Source organism: Eulemur rufifrons, chromosome 4 (assembly GCF_041146395.1).
Source record: "Eulemur rufifrons isolate Redbay chromosome 4, OSU_ERuf_1, whole genome shotgun sequence".
Taxonomy (NCBI): Eukaryota; Metazoa; Chordata; class Mammalia; order Primates; family Lemuridae; genus Eulemur; species Eulemur rufifrons.
In genome coordinates, this window is record NC_090986.1 from 21,873,053 (window position 1) to 21,900,752 (window position 27,700).

General features: G+C 36.5%; 1 protein-coding gene across 4 annotated transcripts in view; it reads right to left on the minus strand.

The window, feature by feature from the left end:
• The window catches only part of NALCN (sodium leak channel, non-selective), a 328,066-nt gene that overhangs the window by 251,234 nt on the left and 49,132 nt on the right, over positions 1 to 27,700 (minus strand). For all 4 annotated transcript variants that reach the window (XM_069467070.1, XM_069467067.1, XM_069467069.1 and 1 more), the window contains exon 7: positions 19,516 to 19,670. In XM_069467070.1, coding sequence (XP_069323171.1) covers positions 19,516 to 19,670 — 155 coding nt within the window. The remainder of the gene's footprint in view (positions 1 to 19,515; positions 19,671 to 27,700) is intronic.

Here is a 27,700-nt window from a genome sequence, read left to right on the forward strand (position 1 = left end):
TCAGGGGAGGAGGGCTAGAACTAGCTTCTCACAAATCTAGACAAAACCAGAGCTGGCTTGTGGCCTTTGAGCATCCTAGGCACAAGGGAGACAGAGAAGAGCCAAATATAAAGACGGCAAAGGATTCTAGGCAGCTATGGGAAGACACAATACAGAAAGAAGCATGGGCTCCGTGGTTTTTCCCACCTTTACTCTAGTCTATGGGCTGGCTAACTTTTTCTGTAAAGAGCCAGACGGTAAATACTTTAGGCTTTGTGGGCCTTAGGGTTTCTCGTGGGACTGCTGAACTCTGCCGTTGTTAGAGGAAAGCAGCCACAGACCATCCTAAACAAACGGGCAGGGAATTGCAATAAAACTTTGTTTACAAAAACTGGCAGTAAGCAGGATTTGACCCACTGGCTATGGTTTGCAGATCCCTGCTCTAGGCAATTTTAAATACACAACTTCAGCATTGTTTAACTCTTCACAAGCCCTGCAAGGACAAAGCATCTCAGCTTAGAAATGGCTTGGCTGGCAGCATCTCAAAGCAATGCAGGAAACAGTAAAATATTTTAAAACAATTTATTCCCATTGAAAGTGTCCATGGAAGAGAGAATACAGCAGTAAATACAGCATATACTAGCACAGTAAAATGTGAGTACTGTATATTTTTAAATTATGTTGTATAACATGACTGTTTTGCCAAGACTAAAAGAAAATAATCTGATGCCACGGAAAGAATATAGATATTGGATCGGTTTGTCTTCTATTTCTCCCACTTTCTATCTGTGTGGCCCTAAGATTGCTGCTGTATAACTCATTCATTCATTTACTTAATAATTATATATCTACTACAGATGAAAATTATAATCATAGTTAAATTGTATCGAGAATTCAGAGAATGAGAATAATCTAATTTAATCTTCTTACAACTCTCTGAGATATGTACTCTTCTGATTCTTATTTTACAGGCCAGAAGAGGTTAAGTAACTTGTCCAGTATCATCCACCTAGTAAGTCACAGACTATGTCCTGAAACTTCAACGTTCTTCTTTTATTTGGACAGGAACACTCACAGAATACTCACTATTGCAGCTCTGCACTGGAGACAGGGGAACACAACCATCACTGAGACCCATCCTTGCCCCTAGGAGCTACTTCTGTTCTCTGCATCTCAGCATCTGTACCATGGGAATGGAGTTCATAACATGTTACACCCCATGTTGATGTGAGGGATAGGTGACATTCCTTACATACAATGTCTGGCTCCCAAGTATTCTTTAAGTGAGAGTCTCATTCAGTTCAACTTCAATTTGGTATCAAGATTTGTAGTCACTAGTAGCTTTTAAATGAAATAATATATCTCTATACACAAATATAGGTCCTTGTTTTACTGGACATTACAGAGTAAGAATTGCTTAGGAAATTTTATTTGCTTTATGTTTAGGTAATTCTGGATTAGGGTTTTTATTTAATTTTTTTCTTCTTTGCTAAAGTACTTACATAAAGGATGAAAGCATTTGAATATTTGCTGCAATTAATATTAAGAAGCTTAAGAACCCCAAATCTTAATCCATTAGAATTGTTCTCAGTGCTCAATAATGGCCGTTGCTGATTTGCAGCCTAGTCTCATTCTCTCTCTCGCTCTCCCTTTGTCTTTACACAAAGTAACTTCCAGTGTATTGTCTTACCAGGCTGCGTGGAAATCGGTGTAGCAGCCAAAAAGAATATTAAAATGGAATCTTAGTAAAATTAAAAATTCCTGTAAATACTTACCATATTTTAAGAATTTATGCTGAAAATACATTTTATATATGTAGAATATAAAATCATGTGTGTGATATCAAAGAAAGGAAAACTGTATCCTTACATGAAAATTCTAAAAACATAAAAAAATAAGGGTTTTAGGTCAATGTGCTGGATTATGCCTATTTAGACATCTTCCTTCATCCTCCTCACCCCGTGCCCAACCAACACAAGGAAAGAACTTACTCTCTTTAACTAAAAGAGAGTAAGTTTTGAATGTATAAGTCAGCTCAAAACTACATGAGCAAAATATCCAGCACTCAGAGAGTTTGGAGAACATAAAATCAGAGCTGTGAGAAGCAGCTGAAGCTGAGATGGTTTACAGATGTCCTCGGAGTCAACATAAACCTCAGGGGCTTCTGCTGCCCAGGAGGAGAGGCATTGGAGGGCACCCTAACACAGGACAGGAGGTAGGCGCTGGAGCAACTCTATAAAGCTGGGAGTTACAAAGGGCTACTCTGCATTTTAAATGTGCTGGAAGAACTCTAGCCTCCTGCTCAGGAAAGCAGAAATTGGCTTGGCTTTTTGTCTGGATCCATGAGGGGCAAAGAAGTCTCCTAAGAGAAACCAGAACCCAAGACCTGGACCAGCTAGAGTGTGTAGTCTAACTTGACAATGCCCTCCACAGTGCAAATAGTTCAAGGACCTCTCCTCCCCTAAGTCACTACATTCTCATGAGCATTAGTCCAGAACGGTTGATATCCATAAAATTGCAGCAAACACAAACCCAGGAGATAGTTCAGGCCAGAAAACCTCTGAAACAAACCCTCACTGAAAATGAGCTCACAGCCAAATATTATAAACCTCACAACAAAATGAACTATTATAAAGGAGAATTAGAAGATATGGAAAAATTAGAAAGAAATTCTAAAATAAATATGTTCAAAATGTTTGAGGAGACAAAGGATTAGAAAACTATAAGAACAGGACTATAAGATAAAAGAATAGGCAGATTTGAAACAGAATAAATAGAAATTTTAGATATAAAGATTACAGATGTTGGAGTTAAAAATCTAATGAATAAGTTGAATAGCAGACTAGACACACCGAGAAAAAAAATTATGAAGCGTTCAGTAGAGAAGTTGAGCTGGAAAATATGCAAACAACTTTAAGAGGCATGGAAAATAATACAAGATTCATAGAGCATCTAATAAAGGATCCAAGAACAAATCAAGAAAATAGAGGCAAGTTAGAAAGCAAGATTTAAAGGCACAGAGGATAGAATAATAAGATTTAACAAATATTTAATCAGTATTCCAGAAAATTAAAAAAACAGAGAAAATGGAGGAGAGAGATAATTTTAGAAGATAATACCTAAAAATCTTCCAGAATTGAAGAAAGGTATGAGTCTCATATGCAAAGAATGAGTCTCTGGTAGATAAAAAATAAAGATCCATGCCTAGACATATTTATAGTAAGACCATCAAATAGCAAAAACAAAGAGTAAATCTTAAAAACTACCAGAGAAAAAAGATAGTTTCATCCAAATTGTTGCAAAAGGCAAATATGTTAAAAAAAAAAACCAAAAACCAAACAAACAAAAATAACCCTAAAGCATTACAATTAGACTTACACAAGGCTTGTTATCGGCAATAATAGATTCCAGAATACAATGGAAAAATTTCCATTTTTTAGGGAAAATAAATACCAATGGAGAATTCCATACTCAGTCAAGCTGCTTATCAAAACTAAGATAAATTAAAGACATTTTCAGAAAAGTGCATAGGAAGCAGGGATAGGTAGCCAGGTGCCAGATGAAGGTAACATACTTAATCTATGTTATTATATATCTTATTTAATAAAAGCTATAGTAAAAATATAAGTCTTAGAAGGGTATTTTCCATTACCAGAAGAAAAGCATTTGTTTCAGAGGTTAGACAAGTTACATGAATGTGAGAAATAAGGCAAATGGGAGAAATAACACTTGTAGCAAATTTGAAGTGTTCATACTCCACTTTAACACATTCATATTCAAAAAAAGTTTGAAAGCAATGCATGGACACATGACACACTCAGACATGCACCCCTGCACCCGGCACATAGCCGTGAGATCTATTGCAAGTTAAACATCAATCCTTTCTTCCGAATTTATTTCACTCTCATTTCTTATTTCATTTTAATTTTTCTGTTTGTTTAATATCTGTTTATATTTCTTTACATCATTATGTCTTCAGTACCTGTGTAAAGTAAATGCCTAAATATACACTTTTATGGATACATCTCATTTTTTACTTACTATGAGAATGCATCTCACATTCTCTAAAGATTATCACACTGTCATAAAAATGGGAGTTCGTCTCATTTTTCTACTTATCTAAAAATAAATCTGATCAATAATAATCTTTATAGTAGCCATTGTCATGGTGGTTGCTATTTTTGTTTTAATGGTGCCAGCTAATATTTATTAGCTACTTATCTGTTTAAGTATATTTTAGTTTTAGTTTCATTTAGCATATTTATTTTAGTATATTTAGTATGTTTTAGTATAGTTAATATATTTTGCTCTTATGATTGCAGAATCCCAAGCCCTGATGGTGCGGAGCTGAGAGGTAGACAAGGTAGGAGAAAAATGGACCATCTTCTTTTTCATAGCCCCAGGAGGCTCCGGCTAGATGCATTTTCTCCAAGGCTGGAGGGCTTTCTCTGCAGAGGAGAGGGCTCTTCTCAGCGCAGTTTTGGCTAAGCGAGACTCGCATGTTAGAACATGGAAGCCTCAGGAGAGCTGAATCTTTTCTCCTTTGATCTTCATTAACCTTGAGGTGAGAGCTGTGTTAAGGCTTTCCTAAATGACATTATCATTATTTTTCTTCTGCTCCAACCGATTAGTTGGCAAAATGGATTTAATGTCCTTGAATGTCAAGGGAATTATGTTCCCACTGGCTGTCCTCAGCAGCAAAAAGGATTCCTGCATTGTCCGTACAAGACTTCTGTGCTAGGCCATTCACGTTTGTTTCACATGAGTATTTGACTTAACGAAGAAGCCACTTAATTTCAGATGAACAGGGAACTTAAAGGCTAGAGTTGTATTTGGATTTTATTGAAATTTTCAATCTTGAAATTTCCACCAAATCATGACTGTAATAAGGCAACGTATCTAATATAAAATCCTCCTAGACGTGATCAGCCCGTCCTGAAGTACATATTGATCTCGAGGAGAGTGAGAAAAGACATCAAAAGAAGCACTTGAAGCTCGGCATCCACCTGAGACAGCTGGATCTAATGAACTAATCAAGAAGATAAGGGTAAACACACACACACACACACACACACACACACACAAACACACCCTCCCGCACAGTGGGACACAAAGAGAATGAAGTGTTAACTTTCGTGCACAAACCTTGCTGACATAGTTCAGACAGAAGGGAAGGGAGGCAAATGCTGTTGACATATCAGGAGAAACCTGAGTAGGCCCTGAAGGTGGGTCATGTGTGGACAGGAGGAGCAGGAGGGAGGCATTCCCAGGAAGAAAGGGATGAACACATTCCAGGAGAAAAGAATGAACTGCTGCTATTCAGAAGAGTAGAGAATACATAATGCCCATGTTGTTTTTTCTTCAATATGTGGGCTAATCAAGAAGATAAGGGTAAAACACACACAAAAAGAATATCTTATGTTTTAAAATTTACTCTTATACAATAAGGACAGGACTGTGAATCCCTATAATCTTTTAAAAAAGCAAACCACCAGCTATCTATTATGTTAAAATATATAAAGGAGATATATAGATACATATCCTTTGACCCAGAAAGTTATTTCTAGGAATCTATTCTAAGGAATACCCACAGATGTGTATAGGATGCATATGGGTGTGTGTATTCCACACAGCATTGCTTACTGTAGTAAAAAATTGAAAACCACTTAAATGTCTATCAGTAAGGGAAGAATTAAAAGCATTTTAATAAATGCCATGAAACTTACAAAGGAAAGATGAAAGGAGGAGAGGAAAGGAGAAAGGGAGGAAGGGAATCATACATGGCAGAATTTACTACTTTCTTTCATTAAATCTCATATTATCTGGAGTCTTTTATAATTTTTATAAATATTCAAAATTAATTAAAAATGCTAATTTCTTGGAAACCACTAGATATTTCCAATAGATATTGTCTTCTATGGATAATATTAAAAAAAATCATCCCTTTATGCCCTCCAAAATCTATTTTTAAAATCTCCTTCTTTCATTGTCTGATGAAAACTCCTCTAACAGCTGTCGTTTCTAATCCTTTCAACAAGAACTCCTGAACATCTGCTAGACACCAGACGGTGGATATCCTTTAAAAAAAAATCACATCTGCAATTTCTACCTTTCAATCCCCTTTCTTCCTAACATTCTGAATAACATCTGCACATCTAATTTCAGTTTACGTAAGTCTGTGACCCTGTTTGAGAATCTAATAAAACCCAAAGATTTAGTCCCTTTTGAAAATCCTCAAGCACATACTCTTGCATGCAACCTCAGGGCATTTACTGACCCAGTACACAGGAGTAAAATCCCCTGTATTTGACTAAGGGTTTTCACTGCTATTCCTCATGTGATGTTTCATGGTCTTGTACTCTGTACAACAAAAATAAGTTTTCTTGTCCCATGATAAAGGAATTCTTTCAGAGAGCCAATATAGAATTATCATAGATTAAAGTAAGAACCTTTGGTTGAATTCTATTGCCCTAGTTCTCTCTTCCATATGTGTTTTTATAAAAATCAATAAGTAATTCCAGTGACAACACTAAACATAAAGATAAATGCAGGGAAAACAACCCTTTGGTGCTTTTTCAGAAAGTGTCATAAATCGCAATTACATATTGTACAAATTAGTCTTTACTGCATTTTTTTCTTGCAAGTGCAATAAAAATGTACATTCTGCAATAAATCGAAGTTATAAGTATGTAATAATTTTCTATTTTCTATGCATTTGTAAAGTTGTCATCTGATATTACATACAGCAGCAAATGAAATATGGTTTAACATCATTTAAATCTGATGAATCAATTTTTAGCAGTAGCATCAACAAAGTTCAATTTACATTCTATTATGATTTGAATAAAAGTAATTTTCTTTCATCATATTTAATGTCCATATTTAATATCAAATATTAGACAAATTATAAAAATAATAGAATGCCAATAGAAAAAAATAAGAAATAATTTCAAAGTCCAGCAAATCCTGTGTTAAAACTGAAACATTAGGCCTGTGTAGCGGGATTCATTGTCAATCCTATTTCAGCAAGCTACATGGGTAGTCCCAAACATATAACTCCACCAGTGATGAAAATAATCACTGATATTTCTTATCAATATTTGATAAAGCTGATTTATGACTCACACGGGGAGCTGAGTTCATATCTTATGGTTAATATCACCCAAAGTCAAAGGAGGAAAATATCAGGAAAGTAAATAACAGCTAAAATATATTTCCCCTTGTAAAAAAAATACCAGTCCCAAATTTCAGTACCCATAATAGCATTCTTCAGAAGTGGGAGTATAGGAGAATATGGCAGGCTCAATCACGCTTTACTTTATTTTCTGCATTTTCTTGAAAGGCTCAATTAATTTATTGTTGCAAAAAAAATTTACAAAGATTACAAGTTGTCTTATTAAATTTATATAGGCATACAAAACCTGCATTTTAACTTCTGTGAAGCTGACAACCTGTAGTTTTTCTACCTAATATTTTAAAGAGGTTATATATAAGGAAAGCTTTATGATTTTTTAATAAAGAGGACCACTAAGGTAAGTATACTTTATGTCACATTTTTAATAAAGAAATTAATTATATTAATTAATTATATGAACATTATTAAAATCATCTTAGATACAATTGTTTAATTTGTGGTAATTTAGAAAGCAAAATTAAATATTCATAACTCAAAGGGAAGGAGAAAGTAAATTCAAATACGCAGGAAAAATTAATGCACATAGCTATAAATTACATACGGTAAACACATAGATCTTATAATGACGTTTTGAATTTAGTTCAGATAAGTATAAACTTGATTAAAATGTGTCAAATAATATATTTTCTTTTGCTTTCTAAGTTCTCTCCCACATGTCTAGCCTATATATCTACCATCTAATTTTGTATCAAAAGCAGTATTTACTCATTTTTACAGTATTTACTCATTAGAGACTCATTGTCTCTAATCCTTGCCCAGATATTTACAGCTCAATAAATTATCTGGTAAAACTGCATTGCCTCTCAAGTTACATTTTTTATATTTAGATTCCTACATTTAACTAACATGTACTATGTACCAACTCTGTCATATGAAATGCAAAGGACTAGGTTGGAAGCCAGAGACCAACCCTCTGAGAGCCCATTGGTTTGCAGTGGAAGTTACTCTCCTCCAAATTTATCCCTCTAAGACTTGTCTAAAGACTACAAGACAAGAGAAGAAGGCAGAGATGCCTCATAGGTCATTATGTGCAGGAAGTATCTCTTCCATTATCATAATGAGACTCTACAATGGACCAAGGGTCCTGACAAGCCCAGGTTAGTCCTGGCCAACTTGAGAAATAATGTAGTTTGTCACCCAAGAGCGTGAGCTTCAAGCTTAGCACATAGGGCTGCAAGCCTTAGCTTCCAAATGTGGCTAATAAGTGACTTGGGGAAAATTAATTCTTTTCCAGATCACTCTTCTCCCTTATCAATTAGGGATAATGATATTTTATGATTTTATTTTGAGGGTTAAAACACAATGGATGGAAAATCTTTTGCCTGGTACCAGATACATAATAAGCAATCAGTAACTGATAGCAATAGTCGTCATAAGCAATGATAGTAATTACAAAAATAAAGACTGTTGAACAATTAGTCACCATAAGAACACAGTGTTTACTATTTCCTGGCTTTACCTCTGATTAGTATATGTAAAGAATAGGGAAAGTAGTCCACTATATACAGTCCATGTGTTATTAAAGGCATATATATGTTTTGCATTAGTTTGTACTACATGGGTTTACATACACAGCTAAAAAAGACAAATGTAAGCAAAAGGCATACATTATTTAAATGTCTTTTCTATTAGTTATTTTCAGATTGTCCTGATGTATAGTTTGATCTTGCTTATGGGCTTCCTTTGATATAAGTTGTTTCAATCAGATGTAATTTATTCTGGGCTTTCTAAAATAGGCTTTTATCTTCTATTCTTGGGATTCTAAAAACCAGTAACAAAAAAAGTGCCTGATGTCTCCTAAGTGACTTTCTAGGATGAGTTTTATGACATTCACTGGGTTGTTTAGTCCAAACTGAACATATTTTGTTTTGTACCTGACTGTGTAATTAGTGGAGAGTTCAAACCACCACCTGCATAGCATTGTATTCATCTGTACTGTCTTACCTTCTTTTGAAAGATCATGACAAGTAAATTGCCAGTTTAATGACATTTTCTGTGATTTCTTTCCCACATATGATAGATTTCTTGTTGCTTTTTTTCTGACTGGCATATCATATCTGTTTCGATAGTGGTCTTCTCAAACAGCGTCTCACCAAAGGTAAGTCATGCTACATTCTAGCACAAAATTAAGAATAACACTAACCTTCGCAAGTGACTTTTTGAATTTTCTTCTTAATTAAACACTGGTTTGAATTGTAAAAAGGTTGGGTAGAGACAGCAAGTGATAGTGGGAATCTGCAGCCCATGAGAAGAGACATAAGCCCTGCCTCTGCCCGGGGTCCTCTGCAACTCTGAGCCCACTTGCTCTCATGCTCGGTTTCCCCACCTGTAGAACAGTGTGAGTAAAATACATGACTGCATTATCTTTCCAGTTCTCAAGTTCTGTAATTTCATCTTCAGTGCCATTACAGAAAATCGCAGTGACCTCTCTGTTGTGTCTCAGATTGTATGCCCCATATGTTTATGAGCATGTGAGAATGCAGATGAAATAAGAGGCTGAAAGTGGGGTAAGTATTCAGAAAATGGAAGTAGGACAAATTTTATAAATAGGGTAAGTTGCTGTGATTTTGTATCACCTCTATGGTGTGGGCTTTTTGGGTGTTGTCTATCCCCAAACCTTTTCACGGTAGGCTTACTACCCACCTCCCCACACATACTTCAATCATGAAATCTGAATGACTGCTAAACATATCCTGGGATCTTTCAATATGTCCTTTCAATAAAGTCTTTTCCTCAGTAGGTTTGAAACATGGGGAGTGTGTGATATCTCTTAAGTGCACAGGCTAACCTCTTAGAGGGAATTAGTTGGTCGAGGGTCCTTAAGAATGAGCCATAGAAAACGTACCCAGAAATAAAGATAGAAAGGTGTTTAAATGGAAGGGAGAGATGCAGAAACAACCAACATCTCAGTCACCACATAACCCCGGGAGTCAAGTCAGGGGGGCCCAAAAAATAAACCATTGAGTGCTGGAGACTGTGCATGAAATAGCCCGGCTGGCTGTGGCTTTGGCTCAACGCCCCAGCAGGTGCTTTACTTGGGCTCTGTGGAAGGGGTGCCTGTTAGAGACTGCTAAAAGACAGGGAGAGGCTCAAATCCAGGGGTCACAAATTCAAACGTATAGGGATAAATAAATAAATGAAATGAAATACATGTGTGAGACTTCATGAAACTAGAAAATTCAATGGCCCAGGCTAAGTGTTGATAAAATTCTAGATAGATAAAGCATAGAAAGTGAGGACATTTTTGAAAGTGGCAAGAGGGGAATAATTAAGACCAAATGCCACCAAAAATCTGCCTTCTAGAATGCTATATATTGATTAGAATTAAATAAAATGTGGGATATGAGTTAACACAGGCATGATGCAAGCTTAAGAACACCTTGTCCCCTTCCCCCTCTAGGTTTCTCCCTTGCCGTAAGGTACCGAATAACCTGAGCCATAAACTGCTGCAAACAAAAGGTAATAATATCTGACGCTGGTGTGTTAATCTCAAAGCATCTATATCCTGCCCTGCCTTATTCTTATGTCATATTTTTTCAAATAACACGATGATACATTCATATTTTGCCACTGCATCTTTAATTTCTAGCTCATTGTATATTTGCTCTGTGATAGACACTATTCTAAGTGTAGTTTCTCAGTTATTCCTTATATCAGCCCTTTAAGGGATGTTTATTACTCATTTTACAGATGGGAAAATTGAAGCAAGAGAGGTTAATTACTTTCCCAGCATTGTCACACTAATAGATAGCAGAGCCATGATCCAAACCCCAAGGCCATTCCTTTGAACCATTGTGCTTTTTGCAAATTCTACCACAAAGGAGTCATCTGCTTATATCATTTTCAAGTACACTACGGCAAATACCATAAATGTATTGAGATTAAAAAAGACACCGTTTGTTATCTTTCTTTTGAGAAATATAGTCAAGATTTAATAAGAGTGGATTCCAATAGTATTATTCATATAGAAATGATTTTCTGAGACACGGACATAGCTAACATTTTTTGGAGTTTTGAATTATTTGTAAAGTAAGTAATTTTTGAGTTTGCAATGTGTTCTCATGACAAGTATACATATACCTTTATCATACAATTCATAGATTGTATAAATGGTACACTTTTTTGACTGTTAAATATAAATGTTAAAGACATAAACATCATTATACTACCTCCCCCATTTTTCATCTTCTCTCTTCTATGTATTCATAATTTGTAATATTTACATTATATGCTGTAAATCCTACAGCTGTGTTAGTTTTGTCCTTACAGTGAGCAGGTACTAGAGACTAGGCTCATGACAAGTCACTTTTTTTTTTTTTATTTGTTTTTTTTTTTTTCCATCTTATTGTTATGGGGGATACAATATTGCAGGTTACATACGTTGCCCATGTACTGCCTTTCTCCCCAAGTCAGAGCTCCAGGCGTGTCTGTTCCCCAGATAGTGCGCGTTTCACCCATCATGTAGGTATATATCCCTCCTTTCCCCACCCCCCCTTCCCGAGTCAGCACCTTCAAGCGTTACCATTCCCCAAAGGGTGTGCAATGGGAATGATGAAGATACGACATCTCTATGGTTCTCCTGGAGAGAGTTGGAACCCATTATGTTAAGTCACTTTTGATTGGCTGAATGTCTTCAAGAAGATTTCATGTAAAATATAGTCTCTGAGTTCTTGTCTCTTTGGAAAATATTCAGAAAGAGTTTGACCCATTCTTTCCCTAAGGAATTTGTAAGCATTGTGTCATTATCTCCTAGAGTTGAAATTTTTTTTTTTTTTTTTTTTTTGAGACAGAGTCTCACTTTGTTGCCCAGGATAGAGTGAGTGCCGTGGCGTCTGCCTAGCTCACAGCAACCTCAAACTCCTGAGCTCAAGGGATCCTCCTGTCTCAGCCTCCCGAGTAGCTGGGACTACAGGCATGCGTCACCATGCCCGGCTAATTTTTTCTATATATATTTTTAGCTGTCCATATAATTTCTTTCTATTTTTAGTAGAGATGGGGTCTCGCTCTTGCTCAGGCTGGTCTCGAACTTCTGAGCTCAAACGATCCGCCCACCTCGGCCTCCCAGAGTGCTAGGATTACAGGCGTGAGCCACCGCGCCCGGCCTTTAGAGTTGAAATTGACATGATGTTTCAGGCCTCTCTGATGTTTTTCTAAAAACCTTATAGTTAACTTGATTATTTTTTTTCTGAATGCCTAATCAATGTTTTCTTTAGCTTTGAATTCCAGCAACTTTACTAAGACATGTCTCAGTGTTTGACTCTTCTATGTTTATTTACTAAGACAAGCTGTATCCTTTTAATCTGTATTTCAGTTGTTTTCTGCACATTTTTTATGAATTATATATCTTGAATATTTTTTCAGCTTTAAATGTACCTCAAAGTATATTTTTTATAGATATGGTTCTCATTTTTTTAAAATTACTACTCACCTTTTGAAATAAATTTTTGTAAGATCAGAGATCTGCCACTGTTGCATGTAGGGGAGGAAGGAGGTAATGTTGTGGGATAATGCAATGGAAAGAATGCTTGTATTTCCCCAAAATTCATATATTGAAATCCTACCCCTCATGGTGATGGTGTTAGGAGGTGGGGCCTTTGGGAGGTATTAGGTCATTAAGGTAGAGCCCTCATGAATGGTATTAGTGCCCTTATAAAAGAGGCCCAGGAATGACTCCTCACCCTATCCATCATGTGAGGACACAGCGAGAAGGTGCCATTCGATGAACCAGGAGGTAGATCCTCACAAGACAGGGAATCTACTGATGTCTTGACCTTGGACTTCTAAGCCTCCAGACTGAGAAATAAATTTCTGTTGTTTATAAGACACTGAGTCTATGGTATTTTGTTATAACAACCAAAATGGACTAAGATAGAACTGAAGTTTTTTATAAGATAGCGGGGGGGGGGGGGTGTGTGTGTGTGTGTGTGTGTTGCTTTAGTCCAGTGGTTCACAACTCTGCATGCACCCACATTGCAATCACCTGCAGAGCTTTTAAAAACCATCTGTGTCTTAGATCACTCTAAGATTTTTATTTAATTGGCCTGGGAATGGTGCTTGGGCATGGGTATATTTTAAAAGGCTCCCCAGGTCATCCTAAGGAGTAGCCAGACTTGAAAACATACAGTGTAGCTTTTCCCTCATCCTCGTCAGCCCAGATCAGCAGCACCGGGGCCCATCACACAGGCCTCTCCTCCACGCCACCTCCCTAAGCTGCTTGTAGGAATGAGGGCCTCCACTTTTCCATATCACACGGGGTCCCAGTATGCTCCCAGGGCCAACCTGCACACTCTACCCTGGTTCAAACAGCCAACTGTTCTGCTCCTCCAGAACATGCATTATTTTAGAATATCAGTATCCTGCTGGCTCTGTCTCAGATCCATAATAGGTGGAATCCTCTCAGGAAGTTTTCTCTTAGACACCTGGTCCTCTGATGTTGTGGTTTATAATTATGGGTTTTTCACAATCCTTAAATATGTAAATTGTATTTCTGTTTTTCAGTCTTGATGTTTAGATGATTTTAGAGATACAAAGGGGCAGAGATGTCTTTACTCTCCAAGCTTACAACAGGGGCTCCCCTATAATTTTTTCTACTTCATGGCTTTTAATATAGTTTAAAATTTGAGATTTTCAACATCATCAATGTTGAATTTTAATGAGACATAAAGCTACTCATAACAAATTTTATAAATGAATTGAAATTCAATGTTTTGCATAATTTGATTTGTAAGAAAAGGGAATGTGTTCCTTTTAAATTAAGCATGATTATTTACAAATACAAGTATATTGGCCAAATTCATATGCATAATTAGCACCTAATTGTGTTTTAAATTCAACTGCATGTATAAAGAAATAATCGCATATGTCTAATAAAATAATTTCCCTTCCTCATTTTGGGGGAAACATTGTCTTTTGTTTCCACAGGAACTTTAAAAATATCTCCTAAAATACAGCAGTTTGTGTTATTTACAGAGATACATAGTATCAGGAAGTAGCTATCAATTTCAGTTTAAGCTATAGTGACCATTTAAGAATTTTTTGACTGTAGCACAAAATCAACATTTCATTATCTAACTATTAGTCATAAAATGATGATTAATTCAATTATCATTGGAGGAAAAGAAGCAAATAGACTAAATTAAGTTTGTATAGAAAGGAAAGACTCTTGAGGAATAGTGGATATCACCAACAAAAACAGACAAAAGCAGGAAAAGAACAACAAGAAAACAACTTAATTCTTTACTGTGGCTCTGCCTCCTAAAACAAACATGACTGGTTTCCAATAAATTAAAAAAGACATACACTTTGTCCAGGCCATTAGTAAATATTTATAGAGGTCTCCTTATGAGCCAGGCATTGCACTAGGCCCTGGAGACATGAAGATGAAAAGATTCACTTCCTGCTTTCAAGGACCTTAAATCCTTGGGAGATAAATGTGCAAATTAGTAGTACAACTATAGCAAGATAATTGCTTTAGTAGAGGCCTACTGCCCCCAGGGACATTCTCTCCTAGAATTGGTCTTCGTAAGCCAACACACTTTATAAAAAGACTTTCTCTTTTGCTCACTTTTTAAGGGGTTGTTTGATTTTTTTTCTGGCTGATTTGCTTGAGTTCTTTGTAAATTCTGGTCATTAGTCCTTTATCAGATGAATAGCTTGTGAATATTTTCTCCCATTCTACAGGTTGTCTATTTGCTCTGTTGATTATTTCCTTGGCTTTGTAGAAGCTTTTTAATTTAATCAAGTTCCATTTATCTATTTTTATTGATGCTGTGATTGACATTAGGGTCTTCTTCATAAATTCTTTGCTTAGGCTGATATCTAGAAGAGTTTTTCCAACATTTTCTTCTAGAGTTCTTATGGTTTCATACCTTATATTTAAGTCTTTTATTCATGTTGAATTAATTTTTGTGAGTGGTGAGAGATACGGATTCTCTTTCATTATTCTGCATGTGACTATTCAGTTGTTCTAGCACCATTTATCAAATAGGGCTTCTTCTCCCCAGTGTATATTGTTGTCTGCTTTGTCAAAGATTAGTTGGCTGTATGTGGATGGCTTTATGTCTGAGTTTTCTGTTCTGTTCCATTGGTCTATGTCTCTAATTTTTGTGCCAATACCATGCTGTTTTGGTTACTATAGCCTTGTAGTATAGTTTTAAGTCTGGTAATGTGATGCCTGCAGATTGTTGTTTTTGTGTAAGATTGCTTTGGCTATTCAGGTTTTTTTTCTGGTCCCAAACAAAGTGTAGGATTATTTTTTCTACATCTGTGAAATATGATGTTGGTATTTTCATGGGAATTGCATTGAATCTGTAAATCACTTTGGTATGGACATTTGAACAATGTTGATTTGACTAATCTATGAACATGATATGTTTTTCCATTTGTTTGTATCATCAGTGATTTCTTTCCTCAGTGTTTCATTGTTCTCTTTATAGATATCTTTCACTTCCTTGGTTAAATATATTCCTAGGTATCTTAGTTTTTTTGTTGCTGTTGTGAATGGTATTGAATCTTTGATTTGACTCTCAGCTTGACTGTTATTGGTGTGTAGGAATGCTACTGATTTGTGTATGTTGATTTTGTTACCTGAGACTTTGCTGAATTATTTATCAATTCCAGGAATCTCTTGGTGGAATCTTTGGAGTTTTCTAGATATAAAATCATATTGTCAGCAAAAAGCAATAGTTTGACTCCTCTTTCCCAATTTTGATACCCTTTATTTCTTTCTCTTGCCTGATTGCTCTGGCTTAGAATTCCAGGGCTATGTTGAATAGAAGTGATGACAGTGGGCATCCTTATCTTATTCCAGTTCTGAGTGGGAATGCTTTCAACTTTTCTCTATTCAATATGATGCTGGGTGTGAGTTTGTCATATATGGCTTTTATACTTTTAAGATATATTCCATCTATGGCAAGTTTGTTGAGGGTTTTTTTTATCATGGAAGACTGCTTAATTTTGTCAAATGTGTTTTCTGTGTCTATTGAGATGATCATATGATAATTTTTTTTTGCTTCTGTTTATGTGACAAATCACATTTATTGATTCATATATGTTGAACTATCGTTACTTCCCTGGGTGAAGTCCATTTGGTCATGGTGGATTATTTTTTTGATGTACTGTTGGATTTGGTTTGCTAGTATTTTATTGAGGATTTTTGCATCTATATTCATAAGGGATATTGGTCTTTAGTTTTCTTTTTTTGTTGTGTCCTTTCCTGGCTTTGATATTAAGGTGATACTGGCTTTGTAGAATGACTTGGGGAGGATTCCCTCTTTCTAAATGTTATGGAATAATTTTTACAGTATGGGTTCCAACTCTTCTTTGTAGGTCTGATAAAATTCAGCTGTGAATCCTTCTGGGCCAGGGCTTTCTTTTGTTGGAAGATTTTTCTATTGCTGCTTCAATCTTATTGCTCATTTTTGATCTGTTCAGGAGTTCTATTTCTTCCTAATTGAGCCTTGGGAGGTTGTATATTTCCAGGAATTTGTCCATTTCCTCTACAGTTTCAAGTTTATGTGCACAGAGATTTTCATAGTATTCAGTAAAAGACATGAACAAAAGCTTTTCAAAACAAGATAGACAAATGGCCAATAAACATATGAAAAAATGCTCAGAATCACTAATTATCAGGGAAATGCAAATTAATACCACAATGAGATATCACCTTACCCCAGTTAGAATGGCTTTTATTAAAAAGTCCAAAAACAATAGATGCTATCGTGGATGCTGAGAGAAAGGAACACTTACACACTGTTGGTGGGACTGCAAATTAGTACAGCCTCTCTGGAAAACAGTATGGAAATTCCTCAAAGAACTAAAAGTAGACCTACCATTTGATCCAGCAATCCCACTACTGGGTATTTACCCAAAGGAAAAGAAGTCATTTTATCAAAAAGACACAACACTCGAATGTTTATTGCAACACAACTCACAATTGCAAAGATGTTGAATCAACCCAAATACCCATTGATTCATGAGTGGATTAACAAAATGTGGTATAGATATACCATGGACTACTCCTCAGCCATGAAGAAGAATGACTTAATGCCTTTTGCAACAATCTGGATGGAACTGGAGACTACTATCCAAAGTGAAGTATGTAAAGAATGGAAAAACAAACACCACGTGTACTCACTATTCAGTTGGAACTAACCGCTGAGCACAAGGTGCATAGAGGGAAGCATAACTCAGTGGAAATCAATCATGGGGCAGGGGAAAGAAGAGGCTGAGTGAAAACCTGCCTAGTTGGTACAACGAACACTAACTGAGTGACAGGCACAATTATAACCTTGACTCAAGCATTATAAAAGCAATCCTTATAACCAAAAACATTTGTACCCCCATAAAAAAATAATAAAGTAAATTTTTAAAAAGTGTTGAAAGAAACAAACTGTCCAAAATTATCACATATACCCTGAAAATTTGTACATTTATAATATATCAATGAAAAAATTTAAAGAAAACAACTTTCTCTCTCAAAGAGAGATTTTACCCTATAGTAGTTAAAATTATTACTAGAGTGAAGAAAGATGAATCAACTGGAATATAATTCATCATTTTGTATTTAGGCACAATCACTGCATTAGAAATGGTCAGGATATGATTTGTGTGTTTGTGTGTGTGAGAGAGAGAGAAAAAGAGAGAGTGCAAGGACAGCCTAGCCCTTGAATGGTGGCCATTTTTCATAGTATACATGGATACACCCAGTTAGCTCCTAAAAGAAAGAGCTGCAGGCACAGATAAGCCATGCATTCTGGTCATACCCAGCTGGTAAGATTACTGGAGGTCCTTTGACGCAGCCTCCCAAACATATATTCCTTATCTCCCATACCACATCGGTGATCTCCTCCTCATGCCTGAACGTCATTGGTGTAATTCATAACAGGCTTGTGTACTTTTGAGACAGAGGGAAGGATTTAAGATTGATTACACAGCCAGATAAGTTTAAGAGAGTACAGCAACTTGAAATGCTTTACACAGGTTGGCTTCTAGATTTTTGTGAATAGGAAACAATATTATTAGTCAAAAGAGATGGAAGAATGCCATCTAACTACAATGCTGGAAATCCATGAGAAATATAAGAATAAAAATTTAAGATGTTATTTGCAAAATTGACTTTTAAAAAAATGCCAGTATTGGTGCTTTTCAGTCTACGTTCAGTACTATATTCTGTCTAAAAGCTGCAACTTTGTGGTTTCGTTCATAAATCAGGAAAGTATTCCTCCATCAACACAAGACCTTCACGTATTCTTTCTGAAATTCCAATAAGTAGGCCAGAGTTCATTGTACCATCCTGGAGCTGCTACAGACAGAAGGCTAGGGTGGGAAGAGGGTTTAGCAGCTACTTTTTCTGATGTGGGAAGATTACTGGCTGGTTGCAGCAGTTGCCATCAGGACTGACAGGCATCAGTACTCATCCCTGGCCACGGAATCCCTCATCCCACAGGTGCCCACTGTGATGTGAAACCACATCAAAGACCAGGAAGTAGATTTGGTTTCCAAAAAAAAAGCACAACCACCATCCTGTTGCATATTGGAAAGTTTTTCTCTTAATCCCTGAGTAAAGGTATACAGAACACTCTTAAATGCACCTGGGCCGTGAAACTTTAAGGAAAAAATTAGTTTTTCTTTTTAAATGACTCTGATAACACTTCTCAAAGCATAAGATAGTCATTTAGAATCCCATTTTTTTTTTTGCTTTAATGATGAAATATGTGCAACATGCATGGAATTATAAGAAACACAATTATATCAACTAAATGGCAGCTGCTAAGTTCTTTAATTATGTGTGTAATGGCACATTTCAGGACTTAATAGGACAAGCCAAGAAGAAATGTACACATTTGAGCACATTGTATTCATGCACAAGCATTTCCAATACATCTATTACATAGCTGATGCACATATATTAATTATTTCATTAGTTGTCTTCTGTTCCAGGAGCACTTTTCAGCTCTCACGTATTCATCAATACCTAGTATTATAATTTTTAAGACTTACCTTTTCTAGTAGGGTGTAGTTACATGTGGAAGGAAACCAAGTATTGTTTAGCTTTGAGTCAACAACCCTGAACCTCGTTCAACAAGCACATATTTTAAAATGATATAACTAAGAACTAAAAGCCTAAAATAAGAGATCTTTATACAAACACCGCTGCACATACATACAGTCTGTATGCTACAGATTGTGGAGTAGAATATAAGAATAGAATTAAAATTTTCATTTGTGTTTCTTCCATACTGTAGCCAGTCATAACATGAAATATCAATTATGCAATTATTCTATCCATCATAAACATCATAAAATAGGAACTGAAAATGTGTTTTACCAGTAAGACAGACCTATCTCATTAAAGCCACTGTAGCCCAGCTCTTGCCTTCTAAGTCCCAGATCTTCGAGGTCCATGCACTTAAACCCAGGTGGGCACTGGTAGCCTTCTTCTAGCTCTGGTGAGCAGTGTGTATCTGGGATAGCTAAACTATTCCAGGTTACATTCCTGTGAACAACAGGTGAAAGTGTTAGACCATTTCAACAATCATAAATTCAATTAATATGAATAATGTAATTACTCTTCACAAATGACTACTGTATGTGAACACAGATTTAAGATTCAGGATTCATGAATGGTATTCACAACCTTAAGGATATAGTAAACATTCTCAAACGATACCCGTTTCATTCCCACAATAGCTCCTAGTTCTTATCATTACTGCTTTTGTCATTAAAGACTGACTCAAATACGTGAAGGAAGGAATTTTCCTATAGATTTGGAAGGGATGTTAACCTCTCTAGGGATTTCTTGTTATTCACAAAATCCTTGTCCCACTGTGGGCACAAATTTTACTTCTCCACTTTTAAGCAATGTTGAGCAATGAAGGTCATTTTCTGTGTGGTACAAGTACCCTGAATCCCATAAATGATACTCGGCCTTCTGCTGTGTTGGAAGATCTGCAGTCTAGAAAGAAAACCAGACAAATAAGGAGAAACTGAAGGAATTAAAGGTGTCCCCTAGGCAAGCGAGAGATTATGAGGTGATTTAGTGATGGCTCCAAGAATATCAGGGTCTGTTAGGTGGCGGGTGACATAACCGTTTTTTTTTATTTTTCTTAAAGACAGACTGGAGATTAAGTAGATGTAGAAAGATTCAGATAAGTAATGGCTTTCTGGATAGTGAGTACAGGTAATCACTGGAATGGTGACTGTAGATGCTCCTTCTGTGTTGACCTTAAACATGGGCCCCAAATAGCTACTATCTGAGGTAACCCTCGGGGATTGTGTGGAAGCCAAAGTTTAGGCTAGATGATTTCACAAGCCTTCTAAACAGCTGATTTTGTTAAGGTTATTTCCCACTACATTAATTTCTCCAGGAATTTCTTCAATGGGGAACAACCCTAAGACTACCTCAGTCCTCTCAGTTCATGGCCAAGTTGAGGCAGACTTGTTGGGTGACCTTTTGTTTTCTTTAATAGCGTTGTTTTTTTTTTTTATTTCAGCTTATTATGGGGGTACAAAAGTCCAGGTTATATATATTCAATTGGCTGCTTCCTTCCTCTTATGTAATGTGCTTTCTCTAGAATCTGATGCCTACTTTTGTGCAATCTCTTAGCTATTTGAGGCTGCCACATATGGACTCATATACACAGTTTTACACACGCACACACACACACACACACACATGTGTGAATACACACAACCATGCCTGGAGAGGCCTTGCCCAGTTCTCAGCCATAAACAGAGCTCCAGAATCCTCACCACAATTCAGACGCCCTATGCTGTTCCTTCAGTGCTCTGCCCTTTGTTAGCCATGAGGAAGCTAATTTGTCCACACTTCTCAGGGAATACGTGGTTAAGTCATTGCTCCCTCTTGTATTTTAAGCTGGTCCTTGGGACGCCATGTACAAAACCCAAGAGAAAGGAGAGAAAGGCTCTAATTGTGGAAATTACCACTTGGGTGGGTCAGAAAGGTGTGATTTTAGACAGACATGTCCCTTCCTTTCTCCTCATTTCACATTCTTATATGTAGGTCATGTGATCCTTCTTTGCTTAAGTCTAATCTGACTATATGTTTTAGATTTGGTACATACAACATGAGAGTAAAATGGCAAGATCGGGCCTCTGAGTTTTAGAGTGAGGCTTTCTGGGTTTGATCCCAGCTCTGCCATTTACCAGCTGTGTGATTTGAATAAGGTCTAAGCATCTCTAAATTCAGTTTGCTCATCTGTAAGATAGGGAGAGAAATAACAACTAAAAGCAAAGCTTGTGTGAGGATTAAGTAAAATAAACCAAGTAATGCACTTAGCATAGCACCTAACATGTTGCAAGTACTGTACTCTATAATGCTTATGATAAATGTTTATTAATCATTACAATAATAAAATATAGCATAAATCCCAGCACATAAAAACACAACAATAAAGAATTGTCAAAAGAAGAGAAGAAATTTTGCCACATGATATTGAAAGCATTTTGTTCACAGCACTGTGGAGCTAAAAGATACTTTGTAGATTACCTAGTTCTTCATGCGAGGAAGGTAAAGTGAAGTTCAGAGAGGGAAAAGGTTACTGGCCCATCAAAAGCAATATATATATATATATATATATATATATATATTTTTACTTTCAAATACTTTTAAAAAAATCAATAGCAGCAATGTCTGAGAAAATATTCTGTATACACGAGAAAGTTTCAAAATCATCATCTTTCAGGTATTTGGAGAGGAAATCGGACTCTGGAGCCAGTCTGTCTGGGTGTGAATTCTGACTCAAGCACTTATTACATGTGTGACTTAATCTATCTGTGCCTCAGTTTCCTCTTCTGTAAGACGATGTGAAAATGCCTACCTCATAGGGCTGGGGTCAAAATGTAATGGTTTACATCTGTAAAGTACATGAAACGGGTACTTGGTACACAGTAACTGCTGGGTGTTACCTATCGTTATCGATAGTTTGAAATTTACAGACTGCCTGGACTAAAACTCTAGCTCTGGTGTGCACTTCCTTAGTTGCCTCATTTCTAAAATGAGGATAATAATTGCACCTACTTTGTAGAGGCATTGTAACGATTAAATGAGCTAATGTTCAACATTCAGAATAGCACCAGAAATAAGTTAATCACTCAACAATTGTTAATAATTATGATATGTTTTCATTAATTCATAAATATTAGAGTATTTTTTCCTTTTTTATTCCATTTGCTTTTTTTTTTCATATTAGCACTGATTCTCATTTAAGTACAACCCTCACTAGCACAGATATTATTTCAAAGTCTTTTGGCTTCAGAAACAGCAGATGTGAAACACGTCATTTTTACCAACATCAAGCTATTGGCAAGTGCTTATTAGAGACACTTTTATTAGATGATTAATTGCTCTGGAACACATGTATCTAAAACCACATGGTAACTATCATTTTTTAAAAATGAAATGAATGTCAAGAGTTTCAGAACATATATTTGTTATTTATCTTAGTTTCATTTTCTCAGTTAACAAGAATCTTCCAGATTTTATTTTGATTTGTTAATGTTAATTATTTCCTTCTTCATTTTTTCCTCAGATTCTCTGGAATTAAGGGGTGGGGTGGGTGGAATTCTTGCTCCACCAGGCAAATCCTGGATATAGATGCTAATTCCTTCAGTCATAATAAATATACGCTCATGCCTAAGTCAGTTCAAGATTGGCACTTTTTACTCACAGATTTCTTGAAAAAAGTATCTACTTGTAATCTCTCTAATTTATCAGTCCATTTCCATGATCTCCAAACCACCTAAATTGCTCTTGTTTATTTCCACGTGCTGTATCCAATTGAAAAATTTTTAGTTCTATCTTCTGTGGCCTCTCAGCAGTGCTCTCAATATTAATTTTTGCAGTAGGCAGAACAATAGTCCCCTAAAGATGTCTACATTCTAATCTTTGGAACGTGTGAATATATAACGTTACACAGCAAATGGGAATTATAGTTATAGATATGATTAAGGCTAAGAACTTTAAATTTGGGAGATTATCCTAGAGTATCTGGGTGGGCCCAAACTAATCACCTGAGTCTTTAAAAGTGGAAACCCTCTTCTGGATATGATGAGAGAGAGAGAGATGTAACTATGCAAGAAAGATGCAACTCTGCTGGCTTTGAAGACGCTGGTTTTGTCTGTATTTATCAGGCCATTCTACTTTTCCGTCTCCTCCTTCAGTAACTAACATGTAGTACTGAGTTGCTCTGAGCTTGGGCCTTGGCCCTTCTCTTTTTTCACAAAACTTCTCCCTATGCAATCTCATCCGCTTTCACAGTTTCTCAGTTCTCTCTCATCCTCGATGTCTTTCCAGGGTCTCAGAGCTCCGTGTCCAACTGCCTATTAGATTTCTCCACCTGGCTACACCAAAAGTACATCAAATTCAATGTGCCCCATGCTGAACTTGGAATCCCAAACCAGCATTCCCTATCATAACAAGGTTGAACCGTTGAGCAAGCTTGAAATCTTGGAATCACCCTTGATACCCCTCCTCCCTCAGCCCTCATAACTAATTACTGTGTTCTCCTAAATATCCTCCAAAATATCTTTAGAGCTAATTCAAATCCATCTCCACCTCTACATACACTATTATCCAGCCTCCTAACAGACAACCTGCATTCCACTCTTAGCCATTCTGATACATTTGGCACAAAGCATATACAGAGATTTTTCATAATCACTGTACTACCTTAACAGTGGCAAATCTGTAACATGATCTGCAAGATCCTGAAGGACCTGGTCCATTCCACATTCCAAACATCTTCCGTACCTCAGTTTCCCCACCTGTCCTAGGGTCCAACCATGTTGGCCTTCCCCCAGTTCCTGGTTTCCTCCTGCCTACTTCAGAGTCTCCTCTTATCTTTGGTTAACCACATTTCCTTTAGCCTTCAGGCCCCAGCCTGAGTGTCACTTTCTCAGGGGTATTACCCCAAGCCCTGGGGCTGGGTCAGGTTTCCCTGCTATAGCTTCTAAAAGTACTATCACTCTTCATTTCTATTATTTGGGCCCAGTGCAATTCATGTGTGTGTGGCCATTTGTTTACTGGATGTCGTCCAAACTTGACTATTCCCTAGTGTAACCCAATTCCATGAAGTTCTTGACACATAGTCTGTGATGGTTAAACTTACGTATCAGCTTGGCTAAACTATGGAGCCCAGCTATTTGGTCAAACACGAGTCTAGATGTTGCTGTGAAGGTATTTTTTAGATGTGAGTAACATTTAAATCAACAGATTTTGAGTAAAGCATATTACCCTCTGTAATGTGAGTGAGCCTCATCTTATTAAGAGAAAAGACTGAGGTCCCCCAAAGAGGAAGGAATTCTGCCTCCAGACTGCCTTTGGTCTGCAACACCAACACCTGCTGGAATTGCCAGCCTGCCCTAAAGATTTTGGTCTTAACAGCCCATGCACTTACATGAGCCAATTCCTTAAACTAAATCTCTTTATATCTGTATCTATATCTACAGATATATATCTTTTGAGCTAATTCAATACTGTGTGTGTGTGTATATATATGATATATAATATGATATATATATCATATATATATCACATTCTATTAGTTCTGATTCTCTGGAGAAGCCTAACTAACATATAGTACATGCTTAAAAATTATTTTCTCAATAAACTGAATATTTAAGTCTATGGTGAATTATTTATTTGTAAACTAACTACAGAAACTCTTTAATAAGTGGATCCTGTTGTTTTATGCATTTTTTAGTGTGATATCTACAAATTGGCACTGATTTTCAATATTTTAAAATTCTGGCTTTAGTAGTTTCCATGTTTGAAAATGAGTGCTGGAATCCCTGGGAGTAGTTAATTGTTTTTCAAAAGGCTTTAATTATCCTCCTGGCATATGTCTGTGGGTTTTTTTTTTTTTTTTTTAATTCTTAACAAAATATCCTATTTACAAATAACATGTAGGAGTTGAGATCTAAGAAAATGTGTTCTGAGCTTGTTGCTAAAATTGTTTATGGTAGTCACATACAATATATCAGGACTTTAAGGTTCTGTGGTTTTAGGTTAATTATCCTAATGACACCAAGAATTGAACTGTATGTTGGAACACAAAAATCGTCACCTCAGTTCAGTAATCAACTTAATTACACTGGGCTATTCACTTTAGCCATTTGAGCCTCAGTTTCTCCATCTATAAAATAAAAAGCCTCCCAGCTATTTGAAAAACAATTCCCAGAAGGACCCCATCATACTTTCATATAAAAGAAAAGGGGTCCAATTAGAGTGAAACCATGAGCCCCATAAGTCAGCATATGCCTCCTCATCTATCCGCAAGACTCACCGATGCCAAAAGCAATAGCTCAAGACTTTATGGTCAAATTCTTCTCTTCATTACTCACAACGTCGTCTTTCTCCACAGATATCAAACTACTGTCACGGCTTGTTGCAACGCACTTAGTGTTGGTCTTTTGTAATTACCATCACTTATGAACATAACTATGTTTATGATTATTTACCCTCTCTTCAGAAATTGTTTTTCCCATATTCTTAGTGTTGGGGACGTGTTATTTCATTTGAATGTCTGCTCATTCATTCAAAATAGTTATTTTTGACAGGCTTATTCCATGCCACACAACATGTTAGGAATGGCGATGAGTAAGAAGATATTTCCAAGACAGGGACTCTACTGCTCAGTGTCAGAGAGAGAATAGGAAAGACCACGAGAGAGCATGGTGAATGCTCTGAGAGCTACCGCTATGTGCATGGTGCTACTGAAGCACAAGGTAGAAACACCAAGTATGACTATGGGTGGCAGGCGGTGGCGTATTGGGCAAACCTTCCTATAGGGGTGTTGCTTGGAGTGACCATTATTAAAGCATCAACAGGAAATATTTCTAAGGATGGAATATACAACATAGCTCTCTGGGAAGTTAAATGTCGAAGCCTGTGTGTGTATGTGAAAGAGAGAGATGGGGAGAATGAAGAGGAGAGACAGAGAGAAAAACCTTTTACCCTGTCACTGCTGGGTGTAGCTGTTCAGTGTTTTCTCAGTGGTTGTTAACAAGCAGTTATTACCATTTAAAACAATTTTTAAACTATACTGTCAGAGATTTACAGATTGGGGAAGAGAAGACAAGGATCTGTGCTTTCCCTGAATACACACCGTGTGACTGATGTAGCATGAGCTGATCATAACCTGTTCCTAGCAAGTAAGAGAGGCCAAAAGGGGTAAAAAGACATTAACTTAGAAAAGAAGTTATTACTAAATTTGCTTCCTAGATGGGAATGTGTACATAGCAACTTTGTTCACATTGCCATTACTTTTTTCCTGGCAAAACTGAAGATAACCAGGGCAAGGCTGTCTTCTCAATAGCCAAATATGACTCCTTTGTTGCCAAGGACATTCACAGGAGCCAAGCTACAATGTATTTCTGAAGTTGGCATCTGTGAGAAATTGTCAGTGATGCAGAGAAGAAAGTACACAGCCCAATGAATCCACAGGCAACAGAAAACATAGCAGCACTTAAGAGCATTTTGTTATTTATTGCTTCAGTAGGGTTTCCATTTTATTTATATTACATGTTCTAGAAAGAAATCATAAATAGAAGAACACAACTCTAAAAAAAACAATGGAGAGAATTACACACACATACACACACACACACGCAATCATTTACACTGGAGAGAAGAGTGAATATGGCCTTAGATAACTTAGGTGGAGCTTGTCTTGCTCTTAGTGGCAGACATAAAAATAGGCTCATCATCTTGCTAAAAGCTGACCCCCAAACTTAAACTTAGAGGTTTTCGTTGTCATTGCATGTGCTTACAGAGAAACTGGTGTGGCTGTAATCCACCTTTCAGGTTCATTTCAGAGAATCATCTGGCATTGTTTTCACCCCTATTTAGCCTCCTCTTGTCAGGATTAATTATGAACTCCCATGAATTGGCCTGGCTGATTCTAATGCTGGATGCTTTGGAAAACTAATCCCACCCCATCAAGCAAAGGTCTTACTTTCAGAGATAAATTATTTATTGATTTTTTAAAACTCTTACAAACTCTGCCTGGATTTTTAGTGGGACTGCAAAACAAGATAAATAGTCTGAGGCAGGAAGTAATATTGACATCAAATCTCCTTTTATAAACAAGTTCATCTGGCACATTTTCTAGCAAACATTTTTCTTTATTGTCAAACTGAATATTTTAATATGATTTTCCCATCCCTTCACCTGTGTCTGAATGGCTTGATAGGCAAAATTGTAAAGCACTGCAGACAGCACATATAAAAATGGTAAAGTTAAATACATATTTCAGATGTCGAGACTATGAAATTTAAATGGCAATACATGATTTTATTTCAAAGAAGTATTTTAAATTGTCATTTTACCTTGTTATATTTGAATAGCTTTTTTAAATTATGTATTTTTCTCAAGTTTATTCCCTTAAGTATATCACCCACTACTTTGCCAACGAGAATAAGGGGCAGTGCTTAGGACTGGAGCTGGGAGACAGCCACTGGGTCAGGATCAGGCCACGAGAGGTATGTGAACATATTCAAATTAGT